This window comes from Linepithema humile, chromosome 7 (genome assembly GCF_040581485.1).
Source record: "Linepithema humile isolate Giens D197 chromosome 7, Lhum_UNIL_v1.0, whole genome shotgun sequence".
In the NCBI taxonomy this organism is placed as follows: Eukaryota; Metazoa; Arthropoda; class Insecta; order Hymenoptera; family Formicidae; genus Linepithema; species Linepithema humile.
In genome coordinates, this window is record NC_090134.1 from 5,532,157 (window position 1) to 5,553,549 (window position 21,393).

General features: G+C 39.8%; 1 protein-coding gene and 1 long non-coding RNA gene across 5 annotated transcripts in view; one reads left to right on the forward strand and one right to left on the reverse strand.

Moving 5' to 3' along the window:
- The window catches only part of Tmtc2 (Transmembrane O-mannosyltransferase targeting cadherins 2), a 187,590-nt gene that overhangs the window by 145,850 nt on the left and 20,347 nt on the right, over nt 1-21,393 (forward strand). For all 3 annotated transcript variants that reach the window (XR_010891199.1, XM_067358977.1, XM_067358976.1), the window contains exon 6: nt 8,548-8,633. Coding sequence is in view for 2 of the 3 variants with exons in the window: in XM_067358977.1 (XP_067215078.1) it covers nt 8,548-8,633 (86 nt within the window). In the remaining variant the exon portion in view is untranslated. The remainder of the gene's footprint in view (nt 1-8,547; nt 8,634-21,393) is intronic.
- The window catches only part of LOC105668428 (uncharacterized), a 144,242-nt gene that overhangs the window by 87,078 nt on the left and 35,771 nt on the right, over nt 1-21,393 (reverse strand). The gene's annotated exons all lie outside the window — the stretch shown is intronic.

The following is a 21,393-nucleotide window of genomic DNA, read 5'->3' on the forward strand; positions in this document are numbered from 1 at the left end:
CGAGCAGCTTTTTTCACGGGAACGTTGCCAAGTAGCGACAAGGAACACCAAAGCCGACTTTGCGAAAAATCTGCTGCTTTTTTGGCATATTCGTTAGGGACTATCATAGTCTTATCGAGAGGAACTACTTTTTTTACCCCGTCGATTGTTGCCCGCGCAGAATATTCCGATCAATTTTTTTTTCACCAGCCTAAAATCGGTTTTGCGGGAAGCGAAGGACGTTATCTCGTAAGACTTCGGAATTTATTTGCCGTGCAAATATATGTTTCAGGAGAAACAAAAGAAAAAAATAAAATTCATGGAAAATTTATAGATAGAAAATTTCCTATTCTACACGACCATACTTCTTATCGCCGAACGATAAAAAATCGATTTTTAGCGAACGTATGAAATAGATCAATGTATATATATGTATGCATACATATTTAATATATAAAAGAATCCTTTCCGAAAAAATATTAAGAAATGAATAATTTGTAAAATGTTTAAATATAGCGATGCAATGCGATTTTTCCACAATTATAAATTCTTTTTAAAATTGCATTAAAATATTACATTTTAACATGTTATAATGACAATTGAAATTTATTTCAATGTACGTATATCGATAACACGCAACAATTAATTACTTACTTTTTTTAATTATATTATTTCGTATCGGTGATAGTGCATGGTGATAATTACTCCCGCGGCGGCGCCAAGCAAAAAATTACGACTGCACTTAGAACTTTCGCAGAAAATTTCCGATCGGTATCGGTAAACTTCATAACTTGCATAAGGAGCGCGAGAAGCGTCTGATACGGAACTTCCATTCGGCCGTATTCTTACGCGAAGACTATAACAAGCACATCGTACTATCGACAAATTATTCCTGGCTTTCGAAAGCTCTCGTAACGTTTTATCTAAGAACGCGATCATAAAAATTAACTTAACGTCTTGCCGTGGCGGGTTTCTTGGAGCACGGTATCTACATACATGTATATAGTATACTTAGTATGTGTACACCGGAAGGAAATACGCAAATAAATCAATTACATCTTAACAGTAATTTTGATGAAAAAATATATTAAGATTATCTCTCAATAGTTATTATATTTCAATTAACAATATATACACACACACACACAAGCTTTTTCGCACAACCATATTCATTAATCATTGTACTGAATCTAAAATATCTAAGATTCGATCTTTTCGTAGGCTATAACGTAAATCATACCGGTTATAATGGCAATATTGGCAACGCACCTGTATTTCCTCCGGTGACACTTTTGTAGAAACCGGTCGTTTTCTCCGATCCGATAAACAATTAATAAACATAAATTCTCTCGGAATCGCCAATAGAGTAGCGCGCATGCTTGCTCGCCCGTTCGCGTCGCATAAAATCGTTATAAATTCTTTTTTACGAGGCAGAGTACATAAAATTGCGCCGAGTCTCTCGCGATTTATGTCCCGACGCCTGGCGTCGTTCTCTGTTTGCGCGACGCCTCGATCGGAAGGGTCCGCCGGTCACTCTCTCTCCCTCTCGGGCCCTTAAAAGGCGATCGTTAAAATACGGCGAGAGTGTCGTAAATCGTCGATCGTTACGGAATCGTGGTGCGGTGCTTCGACAAGAAGGGAAGGAAGGCTTCAATTATCGGCGATGCGGTCGGAACAGGCCACCCTCTTGCAGTCACTTACGCCACGACCAATTTCCCGAGTAATAAGAGTAAATATGTTCGAAACGGAGTGATCTTTGAACATCGGTGACCACTGAGATCGCTTCATCGCGATATTTTTTTTAAAGATAGACACTTTTAAAACTAGCTAGAAAATGTCTATTTTCTTTCTCAACAAGTTGCAAATAAAAATAAAGATTTGATATTTATTTACATATCTAATGCTTATTTTAAAAAATATCCATTGTTTACTAAGGCCCGAGAAAAAATCAACTTCGAATATGTTAAAATATTCGAAACTATAAGGAAACACACATTCTTTTTCAATTTAACAGAATTTCACTACATATAACGGCGGGAATATTACATGGATTTTAGGACTTTGCAACCATGCTGTTCTTTCCGATATATACGTATATTTATACTTTCTATATTCATTTTTTTCCATTGGGATTTCCTACGGAAAGCAGGGGATAAAGCGCACGTTCGTTTCGTATCGATATCTCGCAATGTTTGTTCGCGTCGATTTTTCTCGTATTTGCACTTGCGGCTCGGATTTTAGGGTTGCCGTGTTCGGTTGAAAATCCGTGGTTCTGATTTCGACTTGGAAAAGTCCGGAGCATATGACCACACCGGAGATAACCACCGACGGTCATCGGACAGTCACGAACACACCACACATGGTTCTTCGCGTGACAATGGCGGCGGTCGATCGAGCAATTCGGTGCGGGCAGCGTCGATGATGACAGTGACGACGACGACAATGGCGGTGACGATCGTCGTTGTCGTCGTCGTCGTCGTCGTCGTCGTCGTCGTCGTCGTCGTCGCGGCGCCATTCGCGATAAATGCGTTCTGACGAACGTGGCGAAATTGATGCCAGCCGTGGAATATGGTCGGCGAAAAACGACGATCGCAGATAAGCGGTCGCGATTTGTCCGTTTTTGGGGCGTTTTGTGGTATAGTCAACTCACAGATATCGTCATTCTCGATCTTTTGACAACATCTTCACAATGCATCTTTCCTCCTTTATTATCGCTTATCTATATGGGTCGTCCAAATGAAACATAAACTAACACTCTTTCACCAAATGTGTTTTAATATCAACGACGTTACTCGCACAGTCGACAATTTTATTTGAACAATCTTTATAACTTTCTTCATGTTACTTTATAGTGTTATTTTACTATTTAAGTGAGTTTACTTTTAATATGATTTTTACGTTTTCTTAATTTTGTGAAATAAATGTTTATCAAATTCTCGCTGAGAGAAAAAACCGGTTTCAAATACGTTAAGCAGTATTTAAAATACTGCGAAATACCACAAGAAAACACGCGGTCTTTGCTCATATTCTGTATGTGAAATCGACAGCTCCTATTGTCGTCAGAATTTTTGAAAGAGTCAATGTAAATTCGACAATACCAATGTAATTCGACGACGCATTGACCCTCCCTGTATCTCAAGCAGGTGTGTCTGACGCGTAGCGCGCGCATTTCCCGCAATAACTTGATACGCGAAATTTACGCGAGACAGGAAATTCCGAACGGACAGCAAAGACGACGGCTGTCCTCCTCGGTGTGTGGCAACAGGACGATAATGAATACCACTGAGCGGAATCCACCACATTGTTCGCGCGCGACACAACGATACAAACGCCCGCTTGCATATCCGATTACGAGGATTATGGATAAATTTAATATTCATAAGGATAATGCAACATTACACAATAGCGCTCGATTGGTCTCAACTGCCTAACTCGCAGTCGATCGCAGATCGTAGCCATCGCGATCGTATACTCTCATGCCGCATTCGGATCTTTATTTTTTCTTCTTCCTTTTTTTTTGTATTTCGACCGACGATTCAGGCATTATCGATCAATGTCATTACAAAATCCATAAACCGCGCGGTTTATCATGCCATCCCGCTCGCTCGACCCACGACTATAGCGTTTTGCGATCGGCGATTACCCCCCCCCCCCCCCCCACCGCGGTATCGACGCCCGCGATGACATCCGCCCTCGTTCCGGCGCCACGCGCGATAAGTCGTCGCAAATGTTTTATCTTTTCCATTTTTTTGCCGCTTTAGCCAGGACTGTTTCGCCGCGAAACTTTTTGCGCGGAAATTGAAGCCGAGTGACGGGCGAAAGTACGATGTACGACACTGTTAATATTTTATAAAATGGATTTCCAGATCAGATTGACAATCATGATGATGCGACTTATGACGGATTTCCGCAATTTCGTCTTGAAACGGATGGCATTAGAGCTCTGACGGCGTTTTAAATGAAATTTTCGAGGTATCACAGACGTGCACGACAAGTGACCTGGAAAAACGTTGCATGCGCTGAATTTAGCAAGCGCGATGCTACGGCTAAAAAAATTTTGCAATCTAAAAATGGTAATAGACCGCTGTTATCAGAGGAAAACTGTTGATATTACATTTTAAATATAAATCACCATTAAATAAATAATGTGCGAGCGATTTATTTATGAGATTATTAAGTATTTTTTTATGAATATGACATAACTTTTCAATGCTTTTATGCCTGCAATCAATTTTATAGACGCATGCATCGCTCGCGTTATCACATCGCGATGAGCTGCATAATTAAACGCGGAAACGCGCGAGGCGGCACATGTGATTTATACCATCGCCATTTCGCATAGCCGCGAAACACACGCAAGAAATTAGCGGCACATTGAAGTGCATAACTGCTATGTGCAAATATTAATAATTTTTTTTAATATCGGCTGACGAAGCTTCCCGTTGAAAATTTAATATCGGACATTTTTTGAATACGCGCGTGGAATATATATGACGAAATATAAAACTAGAAGCAACATATCTCTTTCAGAGACGTATTTTTATTCGCGTCGAATTTATATGGTGTTTACATGGCGTTACTTGCCAAAGGATTATTGTTTGTTTTTCGCTAAACACAAAATTATAATAATGTGCACCACGCTGTGCAAATCATTATTATTACAACAGCTTTCCCGTTATTACAATGAAAATTTTTGCCTGCATTGATTTTTACGTTTAATTATCCGTTCACTTACTATGAAAACAAACTAAAAGACAATTTTACATTAATGAGAACTTTTACAATCCACATTTGTAAAATCTGTGCGCGCTATTAAGTATTATTATAAATATATTTATTAATATAAAGATATTATATCTCTAGATATAAATTTATTACATCTGGATTTTTACATCGAGCTTATCACTGGATTTGCGAATATTTCGCATGCCGTTACCATACTGCGCAGTCTACGGGGAACAAGCGCGATCGCTATCATTGAGGTAAAGTTGTATGAGTTAAGTTTAGTTAAATTTAGTTAGCCGGGACACAGTCCGATCGATGAAACGTCCGGTAGCATGTAAACATTCAAATATTTTAATGAAATTGCAAACTTGTTTACTTGTTTCCTTCAATTTATTCCGCATTATTTAATCTGTGTTTTAACAGTAAAATTTATTTCTGTGTAATTAATTTGCGTAATCGATTTATAATAATTATCGCAATAAACTTAAGAAATTTTAATAAAATTGCATTCAATTTTGCACGTAATTTTTAACGGGTTGAAGATAGGTTTAACGTAAATATTGAACAATAGTTTCGCGCCGCGTCACTCAAAATATTAAAAACACAGAAAACTTTATAAATCACACCATATCGTGTTACCAATAAAATTTTTATGCAAAAATAAAAATAATGGTTCAAATTACTTTTACGTAAAAAATCAATACATGAAACTTTAAGTAACATATCGAAATTAATAGAGATTCATGAATTATTCGCGAAAGCTTTCATTATTACATTATTATTATTATTATTTTTAATTATTATATTATTATATAACTGATCAAATAATAAAATATTAAAATTTATAATGAGTTTTAGAATTCTTAATGAGATAAAATTTTCTAAAATTATACGTTTTATCTCTCACATTTTATGCAGATTCTTCCACAACGAATATCTATGATACCGAGCAAAAATTGTCTATCGCTGCAATAATGCCTCGGTCGTCAAATCGTCGTGCATTTTGCAGCGCGTGCATTTTCAGCTTCAGTGCGAGATACGCACATTTGCGCATCGTAAATCGCGACAACTGAGGTAACTTTTCGACGCTCCTTCGCCCGAGCTTTTATCGCGCGTTATGCCGAGCGAACGTTTTACAGCATTTCTATTTTATTGGCCTGGCGCACAAACGGTCAGACATTCGGCGGCGGTTTCTGTGTATGTGATGTCACCTGCACCGCCTGCCTGCCTGCCTGCCTACCTTCCTTCCTTCCTTCCTTCCTTCCTTCCTTCCTTTCCTGCATTTCGTTGCGACGCGAGAAACGTAGACGAAATTGTCCAACGAGAAAGCCATCGAAAACATTCCTATGCATGGTTTTGGATTTGCTGTGAAAACCGACCGACACAAAGCATTGAGCGTTATATCGCAAATCGTCGCGCCTGTCGTAAAACCAATCGCTCGTTACAGATATTAGAGGCATAATTCGTATAATTATGCCCGCGCGATTCGACCGAACGATTGCGGTTTATTTTGTTGGTGGTCCGGACACGCGTGTTCCTGTTTGAACTGCCGTGAAACTGCCATACGCCCGAATTTGACGCTAACAGCATTTGACGCGCCGCGTCGCTTTATTAAGTTTCGCGTTTTAAACGAGCGATAGTGGGGAATTGCACAAGCGATTTGTCTTTTCGTTCTCTAGCACAATCGTCGACATAAATTAATCCGTGCTCCAGTTTCGCATTTAAATACCATTGGTTTTTCATCGAGCAATAAGTGATAAAAATTAGATAACAAGTATTTATATCTCGATGGAATATAATTTGAGATGAGGAAAGTAAAATTAAAATATTGTTTAAAAAGGTGTTAAAAACCTGAAGAAAATTTAGTAGACATTAACAAGATTTTCCAAGCACGAAAAGTTTCAAGATCTTTTATCAATTTATTATGCATATTATCACGTTTTTTTTTTACTGCTTTCCTTTCCACCATTATGACCGCATTTCGCATTTTTAATTTTTCATACGGTACATTTATCGAAACAATTGCTTTTATTAGGTACAATTACTCAAAATTTTCACAATTAGCTTATGATTTTTTCTATTATGCATTTGATAATCTACAAATTTATATTACTTGAAAAAGATTTTACTATATTACGACATGCAGTCGGGATAAACGGGCCAAGAGCTGAATAACAAATTAAGCAGAATACGGGTATAATTGCAAATTGGCACAAACTGAAGATTGTTACAGGAGAAGGAGCCAGCAAAGTGACGGGCGTATGTATACGCGTGAGAGTCTTCGTCTTGTTGAAAGTTAACGAACGCAGAGTAGCGGCTCGTTAACGAACAGGGATTCTCTTCATCCCGTCGGTTCGCGCGCCAGAAAAGGAAATATCTCGTTCCATTCCGCCCTCAGCTCCTCTTCCTTCACCATTTTTAATTTTTTTTTTTTCTTCTTCAACCTCGTCGCTCGTGGGAGTCTCACAAAGCGCCTCATTAGTATAATTTTTTCGCGACGCTGCGTTGACGCGAAAATTCAGTTTGCACGCTAAATGCACCCTTAATTTTAATAACAAATTAATTGTTTCCGGAAAAAGGAAGAATTTTCAAAAACGTTTCGGGATAAATGAGGAATTTCCAGAAATTATTAATCCGTAAAGACTCGGCGAATGTCGGAGGCGAGAATTTACTGACATTAATTTATACCTCGACATTAACGAGGCTGGTGAAAAAGGCAGCATATAGTCTCGCGCGAGGTGCAGAGATGCACCGGGGCGGAATGCACAGCAAACTTTGTTCGCTCAGTAATTTACGAGCCAATTCAAATTGTACACGCGCGCTTCGTTAGAAAAGTTCGTGTGGTCGAGATTTCGAAGCGCGAATCTTCATGAAGAATCTCCATAATAAATCATCATAGATGCGTGCTGGTACATATATTCCATCTTTTTCTTTATTTCGAAAAAATATACCTGTTAAATGCAGCCCAAACAACGTGTACAGATTGTAATGCCATTTGGGAGGCGCAATTTGAAAAATATACGAAAATATAGTGTGCGACATGTGCAAATATTTCTCAAACCCGATATGGCTCTCGTGCAAAATTCCGCTCAACTCTGATCTAGTCGGGAAGTAAGAAAAATAACGCAACACGCGAGGCAAGAAAAATAACTGCGCGCCATATCGTCCGGTCCGATTTCGATAACGCGCGACGAGAAAAATATCAGCGATAGTGCTTGCACAAGTCGTCTACCGGCCGCCCGGCTATACTTCACCTGTCGACAAGTGATATTTTCATCGTTTCTCGAGTGACAACTTACGCCGGAAGATTAATCACCGCAACCGCCGAAGCGGCGGGTCCTTTCTAAAATATGTAGTTTCGCGAGAAAGGAGAGAGAGAGAGAGAGAGAGAGAGAGAGAGAGTGAGAGCTCTCATATATGGGTATTACGAATCGCGCTTATTGCGCCCGCAATTTAATCCCACCGCGTAGCGGCGACCTCACGTGCGATAAGTCATCGCCCTGACAAGTAATATTTTTATATCGTTTCTGAAAGTGACGTTCTTCGAGGAAAGATTAATCGCTCACTGTCTAAGAGACGGAAAACTTTTCCTTTCTTCTCGCGACGTTTGACACTTCGATATTATATCGAAGAGTCGAACACCTTTAAAAGCTAGAAATACACTAACAAACAAATTACAGATATATTAAAAAATTTATCTATTAGTAATTTTAGTTAATACACGCCGAACATCACCAACATCATTTTCATTCTGTACATATTTATTCTTCAACTGAACTTTTTCTTTTTGTAAAAATAAAAATGACAATAATGTTAAAAACAAACTTTGTTTCTCTGTTACAGGGGCATCTTACAGCAGGGCAGGAAAAATTATGAGGAGGCGATTTTGAGTTATCAACGAGCTATTCATTTCCGACCTTCGTTAGCTCGTAAGTATTATACTCGTATATTTTTCCGGCTTTAGGAGTCGCGTAACACCGCCGACTTCGTTAGTCAAGTCGTCAACTCCATGGTCGCTCGAGCAACTTAATATTTGAGCACCATTAACACTCATTTGATGGATTCTCGTGTTACCGACGTAATGGTTGTTACCGCCGATCGATCGTGGAAGGATCCTTAACGTCACGAAAAAATATACCGTCACTTCATACGCGTCAGTAGCATATTTGCGGAAAATGAAGGGATGAGCTGTCGCTACCTTAACCATTTTACCCATTATGTATATTTATCGATCCACCTGACATTCTACATTTTCCTATAATTATAATTAAACACACATTTTTCTTATTCCATGGATGTTTTTCCTCTCCTCTCGATACGTCGCTTCATTATCGCATGTGCTTCTACCATCTTTTTGACCAATATAATAAGTCGTGGACGTACTATGGAAACACGTATTATCCCGGCACTATTTCTCCCCGATAGCTTACTTCTTGTATAGTAAGCCCCCTCGGGTCCACGTATATATCCGTGCTTACGGCTGGAAGCTTAGATCGGCTCGCGTCCTTAACGAGCCGCCTTTTACCCGGGAGACCCAGTCTTTATAGCCTTAGACCTGAGGGCGAGGCGCACATCGGAAAGGACCCGCAGGAGGCGAAAAAGAATAAAGCAAGACGACGGAAAGAAAGACGAGCGGCTCGTTTGTTACACGTATATCCCCGGCATAGTACGTACGATCCGCGATTTACTCCGGCAGACGTGGGAGCGGTTCGTTACCACACGAGATAGTTCGTCGCGTTACAATATCGATTTTATGGCTCTTTCACGTGCCATTTCGCCGAGTTTCCGGTTTCCCGGATGTTTTTCCTCCGCGTGCGGTGATATCGTTTGCGGACTCGGAAGCGCAGCTGGAATGGCGCGCGTATCTGTAGTAGGAAACGCAACACGGAATGCAGATTAGACGCCTCACGTGTACGAAGTGTCTCGCCAAACATTTATATTAATTTTAATGGTAGAATAGCGCGCGGGTGTTTTAGAACCGATGTATCTTTATGAGAAAAAACTCGACATTTAAATTGTAAAAACTGCGACATTTTAATATTGCAGTAACTAATTTTTTTTACGGATAAAATTTTTAAACTGTTCACTTGAATCTGAGTGGGGAATAAAATATTGATATTTTGACATTTTCAATCAGAAAAAAATAAAATTATCTGGAATCTTGACCGGTAAAATTATAACGTTCGTTGTATGCATTGCGCGATAGATAAATCTCACGTCAGATTTATCAGATGCATATCGAGAAAAGTATTGGCGTTACCGACAAAGAATAACGCGCAAACACACGCGGTGTGTAAATCCGAACGGGACACGACACGATCAAAGAGAGGTATAATTTTGTATAAATTTATACGCGGATGGTTTGCATGCGCAATAAACTTCGGTAAATGCCGGGAAAACGAATATTTACCGTATCAGAGTGCGCAGGACGAATTTGTTACATAATACCACGCATACTGCCCGCATACGACGATTTACTTTGACCGACATGAAATTGGTTCGTTACGGAACGACACTTCCGCACGATACGATATCGATTTTATCGATCCTTTACGACAAACCGGTTTCCTGGCCAAAATATTTTCCGTCCGGAACGAACGAAACACTAGTCCACATGAATACGATCGGATTCGCAAAGCTTATTCGTTGTTGCAAAGGAAAACGGAAGCAAATGTGAAAAAAACAAAGTTTTGCGCATGCTATCCTTCTAACATATTTCATTTTTTAACCAAAAGATTTCTTACGGCCATTTATCCAAATTGATTTTGTTGTCAAAATTTTGATTGTACTGTAATGAAATATCTATAATAATAAATAAAAATGTGTTATAAATATATATATGCAGTCAAAAAATTAATTTTTTGAAGAACATTTTCTTTGCAATATTTGGACAACATTTAGAATAAAATATAAGTTTATTTAAAATGTTCCGCTTTTTATTGTCTAAAATTTTTTTACGGATATTTTAAATTAATCGTAACCACCATATATTTTTCGATAACCACATCACAATTCCATTACCTTGATTCAACATGTTTGATTCGATGTGTAACTACCTCCAAGGCATTGACGATGACGAACGGATTAATGTACACGTTTAATTAGTGCGTCGCCGATTAATTGCAGGCATCCTACTCAAATATTAACCAGTTTTCCTAAATTGTTTGTCACGTTTGGCGTACCCCCGTACCCCGTGAAAATGAAAGTTTCGGCAGTGTTTGCAAAGTTACATATACATCGCCCGCATTTGGCGGCCGGCATTGCGGTTTCTGTGTTGACCAACCAAAAATGACCAATGCAAACAATCAACAAATGTTGACCGAGTTACCAGCTAACAATATTGACACGCTTTATGTCTCTCATTCCATTTTGCTGGTGCAACAACATTTTTGAATGCCGCAGACATTAGTAAACGGACAGTAACGCAATCTCGTCTTTGCTCAATATACAAACGTGCACATGAAGCATACGTACACATGCAGCGCGTAAACACGGTCCTACGTCGCGCGCGTTATACACCGTGCATATCTATCGCCTATCGATTCTGATAGCGAACTAATCGGTTAAAACCGCTCTCTCGATATGAGTAATGGCCGATAAAAGTTGGCAGTTTAAACAAGCTTAAAAGTTGCCGGGGAAGTTTACCGGAGCATCGGCCCGACTGTATCGTGGGCTCAAAACGCGACGTAACACCTTGAACCGCAAGATTGGAATTTATTACACAGCGTCATGCGAGAGTTTGCGAAAGCATGCAGGCAGTATCACTCAATAAAAAATAAGCATCCAATAAATTTCTTAGCGCACCGGTAACACTTTTGTAAAGATCGTATAGCAAATTAAAATTTTTAGCGATAAAATAATGTAGTAGAATTGTGGAAATTTTAAAATTGATTTTCCCCAATATTTCAAGAAAATATTATTAACGAGATTTTCCTGTTTGAAAAGAAACAATCTTGTTGATATCTAAAACACCTCCAGATATCGCATATTCATAGTTATTACATTACGAGAAACTTTGATCTTTATTGAAATAAGAGTTTAGAATAGTCACGTCGTATAAAATTCTTAGCCTTTGAAAATGCATATTTAGAATGACACTGAAGTGAAGTCTTGAATATGTTGAAAGTATATGAAATTACAGAAAGGGTTTTGCAGATCAAAATTGCGCATAAAAGCTGTTATTTCAAAGGTAACATTATTTACAAGATTTATCTTGCAAGCTATTGTAATTATATTTCAATTAGTACCAATTCACATAAGATAAATTGAGTTAATTAATTTTAAATATTTAATAAAATTATAACGAAGTAAAGAGATTACTATCGGGAAATATCGCGAAATCTAATTACTCTGCTCATACAATTTATCATTTTCTTTTCATGAAAAGGAGATAAAAAAGCTGGAAAACATCGAAGGAAATGTCGCTTCTTCTGTGTTAAAATTATCTGTGACTTTTTATTAAACATTAAAATTTAATTAGACTCCAAGGAATATTTAAATAAACATGCGGCTTAAATTTATCATAAGAACTTAAACCGCGTTTATGGTTATGCATTGTAGTGGTTGGGCGCGATGGTGGGAATAGAAAGGGCGCATTATGCTAAAAATTTTTGACGATAATCGCACAAGGAAGCTAAAAAGCTTGCCTGCGCGTAAAGCTTCTCAAGGGAAACGACCGCAATTGCATCTATATACGTGCGTTAAAATGTTTAATTTTATAAGGTTGTGGAGTCTAATTTCACCGTTGGGAATAAAAAGCTGGCAAAATCTCATTAAATATATTAGGAAAACTTGCTTGAGATGTGGAATAGTTTGCATAATATGAAATAACGAAATAGTTTTCCTTACAATTATTTTGTTAAAGAAGACATATGATAGATTTTCATAGTTTACGAAATTACATATATAATTATAGCAAATAAAGATCAAAGAATTCTATGATAAGAGAGACTGCTCAGTTTCAATGAATTTTAATTTGTTTCCAGTAAATCTCGACAGTAAAATTCACATCATATAAATTTATAAATTTATTGCAAAATATATTGTATTAATTTATTACTTATATAAATTAACAAAGTTATATAACTGTTATTGACGCATGTTCATTCTCGCACGAGATGCCACAAACGAAATCCCAATTAGTCGGACATTTTCCGACGGGTAAGTTTCATGCTGCTAGCATCGCCGGCACTTAAAGGCTATTTCTCAAAGTTAGTCGACGCTAAAGTCGACGTATTATCATCGATTAATCAACGGCTCGGCGAAAACAAAGGGAAAGAAGCGGCGCGGTCTACTTTTTCCCAGGTCCGCAAACTTTATTCATTCGAAGTTCACTCGCTCATCATGGAAGTTCAGCCGATTACAGAAACGCGGATACATCTCGCTTCTATGCAGCGGGGCGCAAAAGTATATTAGCGAAGTTAAACTCGATCCTGACGACGACGGGTCGGGAGCGAAAGAGCACAAGGAATGTTTAAGAAGTCCTTCCCTTAACATTCGTCCACGATAGCGGCGTCATGCAAAATACTTTGGAGACTTCGTCGCTCAGGAATGAATAAAATTTACTTAATAGTGCTCGCTCTACTTAATGTTCGCTAATTACGAAACGAATGCTAATTTAATTCCTTCCTTTCTTTTTCCACGACAAAATCTATTAATACGCGTCTCACACGATTGTACATAGATCAATATGACGAGCGAGGAAAGATGACAGCACTGAAGAATTAGAAGTCGTTATTTTACAGATTATATTTACACGAGCGCAACTTTTATCGCAGTTTCGAGTAATGACGCGTGTCTCTTTTCGCCGAGATTTTACGAGCAATCGTGACTTAGTTTACGTGCAGCAGCGAGTTCAAAATACAGGCTATTTATAATCCAACCAACGACCGCACTCGTAAATTTCGCGGAAATATCTCTGTCCATTTATAGTTTATTCGAAAAATGAGATTAACAACAGAGAGAGAGAGAGAGAGAGAGAGAGAGAGAGAGAGAGAGAGAGAAAGTAAAAAAGATGGAAGCGCCCTTCGCGTTAATGGAGTTCCTTTACACGAACGAGCGCACCACGTGTGAAAGACTTCTAAAGAAAGCGACCTTCCGGAAATGTCCGCTTGTCTACAACACGTGTGCAAAACGCTCGCTCGCGAAACGCGAGCGACTCAATTAAAGCGGCCAAGTTTTCCGAGAGCGTCGAGAGAATCACGAAGCAAAGACTGCGGAGACAGAAGGCGGTGAGGTGTAGTTAGACGTCTCTGCTTTACTTTCACAATTAACCCTCGGACGCGCAAAGCACTTTCCCGTAACGTTAAGTGATACATCCGCTCTGACTCACGGAGGTTCAAGTACGTCCGAGGTTTAACTTGTGGTTGCTGATTTTAATTACAACAACGTCGCGCCATCTCGACCGAATAACGGATGAGCTTTCACTAATCAGTTTCAATAATTTTCATCTGACAATATTGGCGAATTTCCCTTAACAAATGATTGATTAACCTGCATTGATCAGTTACAGTAATCAATTCTACAATAGTAAATCTTAAATAATTGGTTAACTTTGATTAATCAGGTTTAACGATTTCACGATAAAATGAATTACGCGAATCCCGTACAATCTCATCAGCCTGTGAAGTCATACAAACCGCAAAATAATGATCGCTCCAATTAATATTAGTTATTGGCTTCTGTAAAATTTATTCGTGTTATTACGCTTCACATTATGTTTTCTAATTATGTTTATGCGAGATAATAATAACATGGTTTTAAAGTATGACAATCATACGCAACGTTTCGAATCAAATAGCAAATTACAATTGCTCTTTGTAGTATTATACAGTATAAACAGCTTATCTTTTCAACTCGATGAATAAATGTAACAAACAACGGTTACATTTGCTTACATAAATCAAAAAATAAAAATCTGCATATTTTAAATAAGTAATACTAAAACATTATAAAACACGCATTGCTGGAATTAGAATTAAAGGTGAAGGGAGGAACAAAACACTTTTCATAATGAAAAAAGCACTTTTCATAATGACAGTCGCTCACAAAGCAAGCGTAAGCGAATCAATTAGCGTCACGCGGCAAAAATAAAATTCAATTCGACATCCTTTCCAACTGTTTTATCAAATTCTGTAATAAAACAACAAGCATCTAAAGTTTTATTTTAATAATATTTCTCATTTTATAAAGATGCAAATTTCAGAACTGTTTATACTTTGCACCAACAAATACGTTGACACACGTGTTCGAGCAATATTATTGTCATCATTGGTCGTCAAAGGAGCAACGTCTTTAGATGTAGGCGATAATCGAGAAATGTCGTGCCGGAACACTCGTATTTCGCGAGCAGATTGCCCATAAATCGCGTGTTATTATCAGAAGTTCCTACAATGGCTGTCCCCGTAATCTAACGGGTGGATTCGCAAATAGATAGATTGGTTACGTGGAGCGGCCACACTAGGCCACTATTCGCATCCTAGAATCGACGGCAACCGGCAACCGAACATTGCCTACGTAACGATTCATTATAAGGGAGAGAATATATGAACGGCCGGGTGCATCGGAAATACTCGGTAAGTAGGTTAACCGGACGGCTGCAATTTTAGTCGGTGTATTATTAGAAGAACCTCCGAGATGCGCGCCTCCGTCTATAAATCTCGGCTAATTTCAACGGATACATGCAGCAAAGTAGCATTCGCAGCGCAATCACTCACTTCGAAAGCCGTTTCTGGATTTCCATTAGCCGCAAGATTCTTGCCCTCGACACGAAAGCGGCCTTATCACGTCATGCTATCTATCTGACTTTCGCGCAAAATCGTTTCGTCAATTTCCAAATAATGAGAAACACGACGATTTCATAACAGTTTCTGTCATTTAAGTGTCCACTTAGCGAAATTGAATATCAAACACAATCTTAATGGACAAGGGAAAACACGTTTATATGATTTCAGTACAAGTATTTTTTTTCCGTGGCATATTTATTGATGTCAAAAATATTTATTATTTTCTTCCCTATATTTTTTTTTGCTCCGAATGTACGTACATATGTATATTACAAGTGACTTGGTTGCCATATTTTATTAGTTTAACATAGTGATGTTGCGATCTTTAAATTGTTAACAACTCCAGCTATAATTGTTAATGCCACAAATATGAAAATATCTTCAAAAATACCGAACAAGGTTGCAAAAACAAAATGACGAGACGTAGACATTAGAATAAATCAAACCCAGAATAAAATAAATCGAATAACGTTACATTTCAATATTGGAATTTTTTAATCATATTACAGACGTTTTCAAATATCATAAATTTTATATCGATGTGAAAAAAATAAGATTGTGAAATTATCATGTTTTAGGTATGTTTCTCGGAATTCAGCGGAAAGTCTTGGCAGGATTGTCTTTAGCAGAACCACAATTGCTTGCAATCATTCACAGTAGAAACGCGATCTTGTTAATGTCATGACGAGAAGGCCAAGATTACCGGTTCTCGCTACGGGATTTCCGTATCGCGCGCGGTTAAGTGTCGTCTCAGAGTTCGAATCGCGAGAAATTAGCTGGATCGGTTGTATGAGCACTTAACACGATTGATTCCCTTGAATACAGCAATTCGCGTAAAGGCCTTACCCCCTTTCCATGCAGCCACACCCTCATCCCCTCGTCCTCGATGCGATCACTCAAAGGCGATATATACTAGATTACGTGTGTGTCTGTGTCTCTATATGCATGTAAGCTATATATATATATGTAAACTATATGTATATATTCCCACTTGTCTTCTCCATTCGAAACGTCCTCGAGAAGATCATAACAAGGCGGTAATCAGAACAGAATTTACATTCGATCAGATTGTGTTAATTGAACGCAGTTACTTGAAGTAACAAAACCGCTTTATAATTGCAATCATTATGGAAAAGTATATATAATACTCAACTATACATTGCTAACAAAAGATTCCGAAAAATTGTAATCAATTTTAGTAAGTAAAAAAAAAAGAAGAGATTTTTCAGTAGTTAGGAATTAACATGCAAAATGCTCTTGTCAAAAACTCTTAGCGAATATTCAAATTGAACTGACGTTTTGATCAGTCGAGCTTATGGTTATTGCCGATAAATACAGTTAAAATGGTAAATTCGTACATTTGAATATTTTCCACGTGCGTATGCATTGTTATTGGTTTTGTAATTGCTTTAGCGCAAGTGGCATGGCATGGCATGGCATGGCGGGCGGAGATTGGCGCGGGTTTCATCAATACATAACGCGAATCGAATAAACTATTGAATTCGAGCGTATTAATTAATTTTCATATTTGATGCTGGTGTGCTGGTGCTGCTGCATGGCAATTGTCAGGAATTACATATTTTTCCGTCCCGCTAATCGGCAAATTGTAATTACATTTTCAGGAAAGCCGGATGGACGACGGCCGATGCTTTTCATCTAGACGTACCGTGTGTCGTGATAATCTACATTAAATACGCAAATTAATTGTTTCATCCGAATTTAATCATTTACTTAATTAATATCATGCAGCGGCTGAAGCGTTTGAAACCCACAGATTGTGTAAAGCAACCCCGCAGTGCGAAAAGGAACAATTATTATGCGAAATAAAAATAAAAACAAAAAAATCTATTAAAAATTTAAAACAATCTCGAAACAATTATCAGAATAATTCTTAAATAGATTAGGGAAAATGATGCATTCACTTAGACAAATAATATCTTGCTGAAATATTGATATATCAGTTGCTGGCTCAAATTCAATTATTTCACCGAGAAACTATCGAACGAAATAACAATCATTCTTAGTTCAGCGCCCAACATCCATGATTCAGAGAACGCGCGCGATTTCACGCGCGTATCCTCACGCATCCACAAATCGACCACGTGCACGTATGTGTGCAACTAATACGCGCGCACATATATATACACATACATTCGCACCTCTTTGCTATCGCGGGTCGATAAAGGTGTCTCGCTTGCACATATGTATGCGTTGCACCTGCGTTTCGCGTGCATTCGCATATACGCTGGCACATACACACATATGTCAACCGAGGAATACGTATGCCAAGGTGTGAGCGCAGCCTGCGGCGACCCTATCCGCAAATTGGCGGCCGATCGAGCCACTAATTACTCAGCCCGGGCGTGTTTTAAAAGCCGGACGGTTACGACCGATTTACGGGACCGCCCGCAGCGGAAAGAAAATCGGGAACTGCGGGTGTGCGGGATCCTCTCGCAATCCGGGGCGGATCACTGCCGAATGGCCCATTCGTCTAATCGTCTGTTTCAGCACAGCGGTCACGCGTGCGATTTCGGAGTGCGCGAATAAACGACATTGTTACACCCAGTTGAAACTTTGATATCGAAAGATGCAAGGAAGCAGTCGTATCAATTTCAAGTCAAACATTTTCGGAATGTAATAACGTCTTGAAAATACTTGTACAAAGTATTTCAAATAAGGAAACTTTTCATCCACGGATTCTGGATCAATTTCACATAATTAAATGCAATAGAGCTGATCGTAAGTCATACGTACGGAAAATTTAACTATTTCGCTGAGTGTAATGTTGCGAGATTACAATGTAACGTTTCTACTGCAGTAGATAAGACAAAATATGTGCAGACGCGCAAGTAGATAAGCCGTTGGTGGTCGAGTGAAATGAAGCGACAATTTCAAATGGTGAGAAGAGTTCAGATAGCAACCATTGGCCCGTCGCAATTTAATTGTCCGCTAATGTTCAAGTAGCACGAAGAGTTCCGGTCCGGAAAAGCGCCAACGTAGAATTGTGTACATACCGCAAAAGGAGCGGCCTAATAGTATATGCGCTAATGAGAGGTATATTTTCTTGTCTGCGCCTCTCTCTCCTCGTCCCTCTCTCCCTCTTTCTTCGTACAACTGCAACGAGCATTTCCGGCAATGTGTCACAGTCGGATGCGTGCGAAATTACATCGCCATGCCGCGCGCTAAATTGTCCCGTAATCTTGAAACTAACGTTTCAACGGTCAACAGCTTGCACCGCCAGCTAGCACTTAACGGCCGCGTTTAATAACTAACAGGACTCGGCCGAGTCACTCCGCGAAAGTTTGCCTCTAACGCTTTGTCGCCGTTGTTCGCGCGGAGATACAAGATGATTCTGTACATTTTCTCGAACACGTGCTCACGTGTAGTGTCACGTTTCACAATTTCAGTTTATAATAAAGAAACTTTTTGGAAGAACAATTTAAAATTAATTAATTTGAAAATTAGATTTTCTGAAACTCGGCAAAAAATACTAAAATGTACAAGAAATATTATTATTTCGTCATCGATACTTGAATCATAATTTTTAGTAACGGGTTATGAAGAACGGTATATCATTTTGTATATCGGTCATCATACGCGACGATAGAATTGAAACGCTTCGCTTTCACATTCGCCGGCGCGATTAATTTTTCCCGCCGGCGCATAAATCGAGCCCGCGACTTCTATGAATAACATCGGCAGCCGATGCGTCGAGCGCCCGCTTTTGTCTCGCAAGATCAACGATGCTATCCGCGCGACCGAACATCCTGCGGCCGCAACGAATTATCACGGAAAACCAGCGCGTGTCGCGGGCGATAAATCGAAGGGGGCGTCGGTCGCGCGCCATCGATCTTCGTCAGAACGACGCGCGGCGCCCGTGCAGCGTGCGATGCAGCGAGAGGAAAGACGGACGGGCGTGCCAGGAGTCGGCCAGGTTAACCAGAAAATTGCAAGGCACACACAAAACTCGGCTGCACAATGGAATCTTAATTCCGCGAGAGCAGTGGAGTTGAATTCACTTCAAACTGCACCCGCGCCCTCTCCGCACGCCCTCGTCATTTCTCTCCCTTTCTCCCTCTCGCCCCCGTTGCGTCTTATTCTCTCTCTTTCGTAATTAGGAAGCAAACAGAGCGGCGGTCTTGCCAAGTTGGCGGAGTCGGAGATGAAACAGCAGTTTCCGTCCGCCCATCCTTCTTCCGCCTGCGCGGCGTAGACCCCACGGGAGTCTACGTCCCGCTTCTCCTTCCCCCCTTTGTCCGCCTTTTCCCACCCTACTCATACCCCGCCGTCTTTCCATCCTAAACTCACCATCACATTTTCCGGTGTGTCGACGGGCCACCTGACTCTCTTCTTCGACTCGGTACGATTATGTGGAAAGAGCAGGCCGCAAAAGGCGGACAGTATAATTCACTGCCAAACGCAGGCCGCCGCCGCCGCCGCCGCCGCCGCGCGGTATTTCGCCTTCTTTTCCTGTCTTCCGTTCTTTTTTACGACACGCCACAATATCCCTTCGGGAAAAAGAGGGAAGGACATCGGCAAACCCAATGCGAGAGATGGAGAGTAAGTCCGCTTTACGACGGCCGTCGTTTCGTAAGGTGGAGTACGATCTTTGAGCTTTTTTACGGCGTAATTATCTCGTGCGAGTCGATTGCCATCGCTCCTTGGATACTTTCGTAGCACTCGAATCGAAACGCCGAGAGTTTATGACGACATCCGTTAATGATTCGATCGCGAATTAAGATGCTATTTTATGCAAGCAGTTTCATGATAAGAAAAGTCTTCACGTAAAAAAATAAATTTTTACAGCTATAATTTCGCAGAGCACTTTGAACTTTAATGATCAGCTGAAATCGCAGCTCAATGGAAATATTTTATTAATTCCGTTTTGTTTATCCATTCTTTTCTCGACATATTTTTCTAATATCTTCATAATTCTATGCATGACTATTTTTCTATTAATTGTAAAAACAATTGATCCGAAAAGAAAATTTCGAATCGAACGCGGCGCTGCAGTTATGTTTTTAAAAAAAATATCGCAATGTCCAGCTAACGCATCGCTGCTAAAATACAATGAAAACCGCGCAAGGGTTAAACAGCGCGACATCGACGAGCTCGGGAGAGAAGTATGCGCGTGCGCTCGTTCGTCGCGTATACATTCATCCTGATCCGGGAATACAGGAAGCTCGGTCGGCACTCTAATTCCATAGAGTATCCCCGGGGAGTAACGGCGAGGAAAATGGATTGCCTGACTCCGCCGCAGCGGCCCGGCTCGTTCCTTATTCAAAATAATGCGAGGCACAGGTATCGCCGTCATCGTCCCCGGAGCGTTCGCAGCCAGGAAATTACCATTCCAACGCGCCCGATTTCCAGCCCGATCGGCAGAGTTTTTGTTAATTAGAGTAGGTGAAAAGAAGACGCCGTCCACTTCCTCGCGATTGCTCAAATGGCACGATAATTTCTACCCACGACGCATACTGATGACCGTTGAAATTAATGCGACCGCGATCGCGAGAAAATCGAAATTTATCCTCGTAACGAGGAAGAAGTAAAGACGCGCGCGATCGGGAGATAAATGGTAACAGGTGGTATTCGAGCGTGCCGCGTAATAAGTTTTCACGTGGACTAAATGCGAATCTATACGCCCGGCTTTTACGACCCGCCATTTTTCATTGCCGCTTTTCCTCTCCTCTACCGATCGCCGAAGTCTCGAAATAAAATGCGACGCGGATTACCGTTTCCTCGCGCGGATTGCACTGGAATTTCCACAGATATGTCTCTTTATTTCATATTACGTTCTGTATTTGTTTCTATCTATATGTCTATCCCATGTCTTTATCTTTCATCTATTATATATTCTTCGATACAGACGTCTGCGATAAAATTGGACAAGTAAATATTTTTAAAA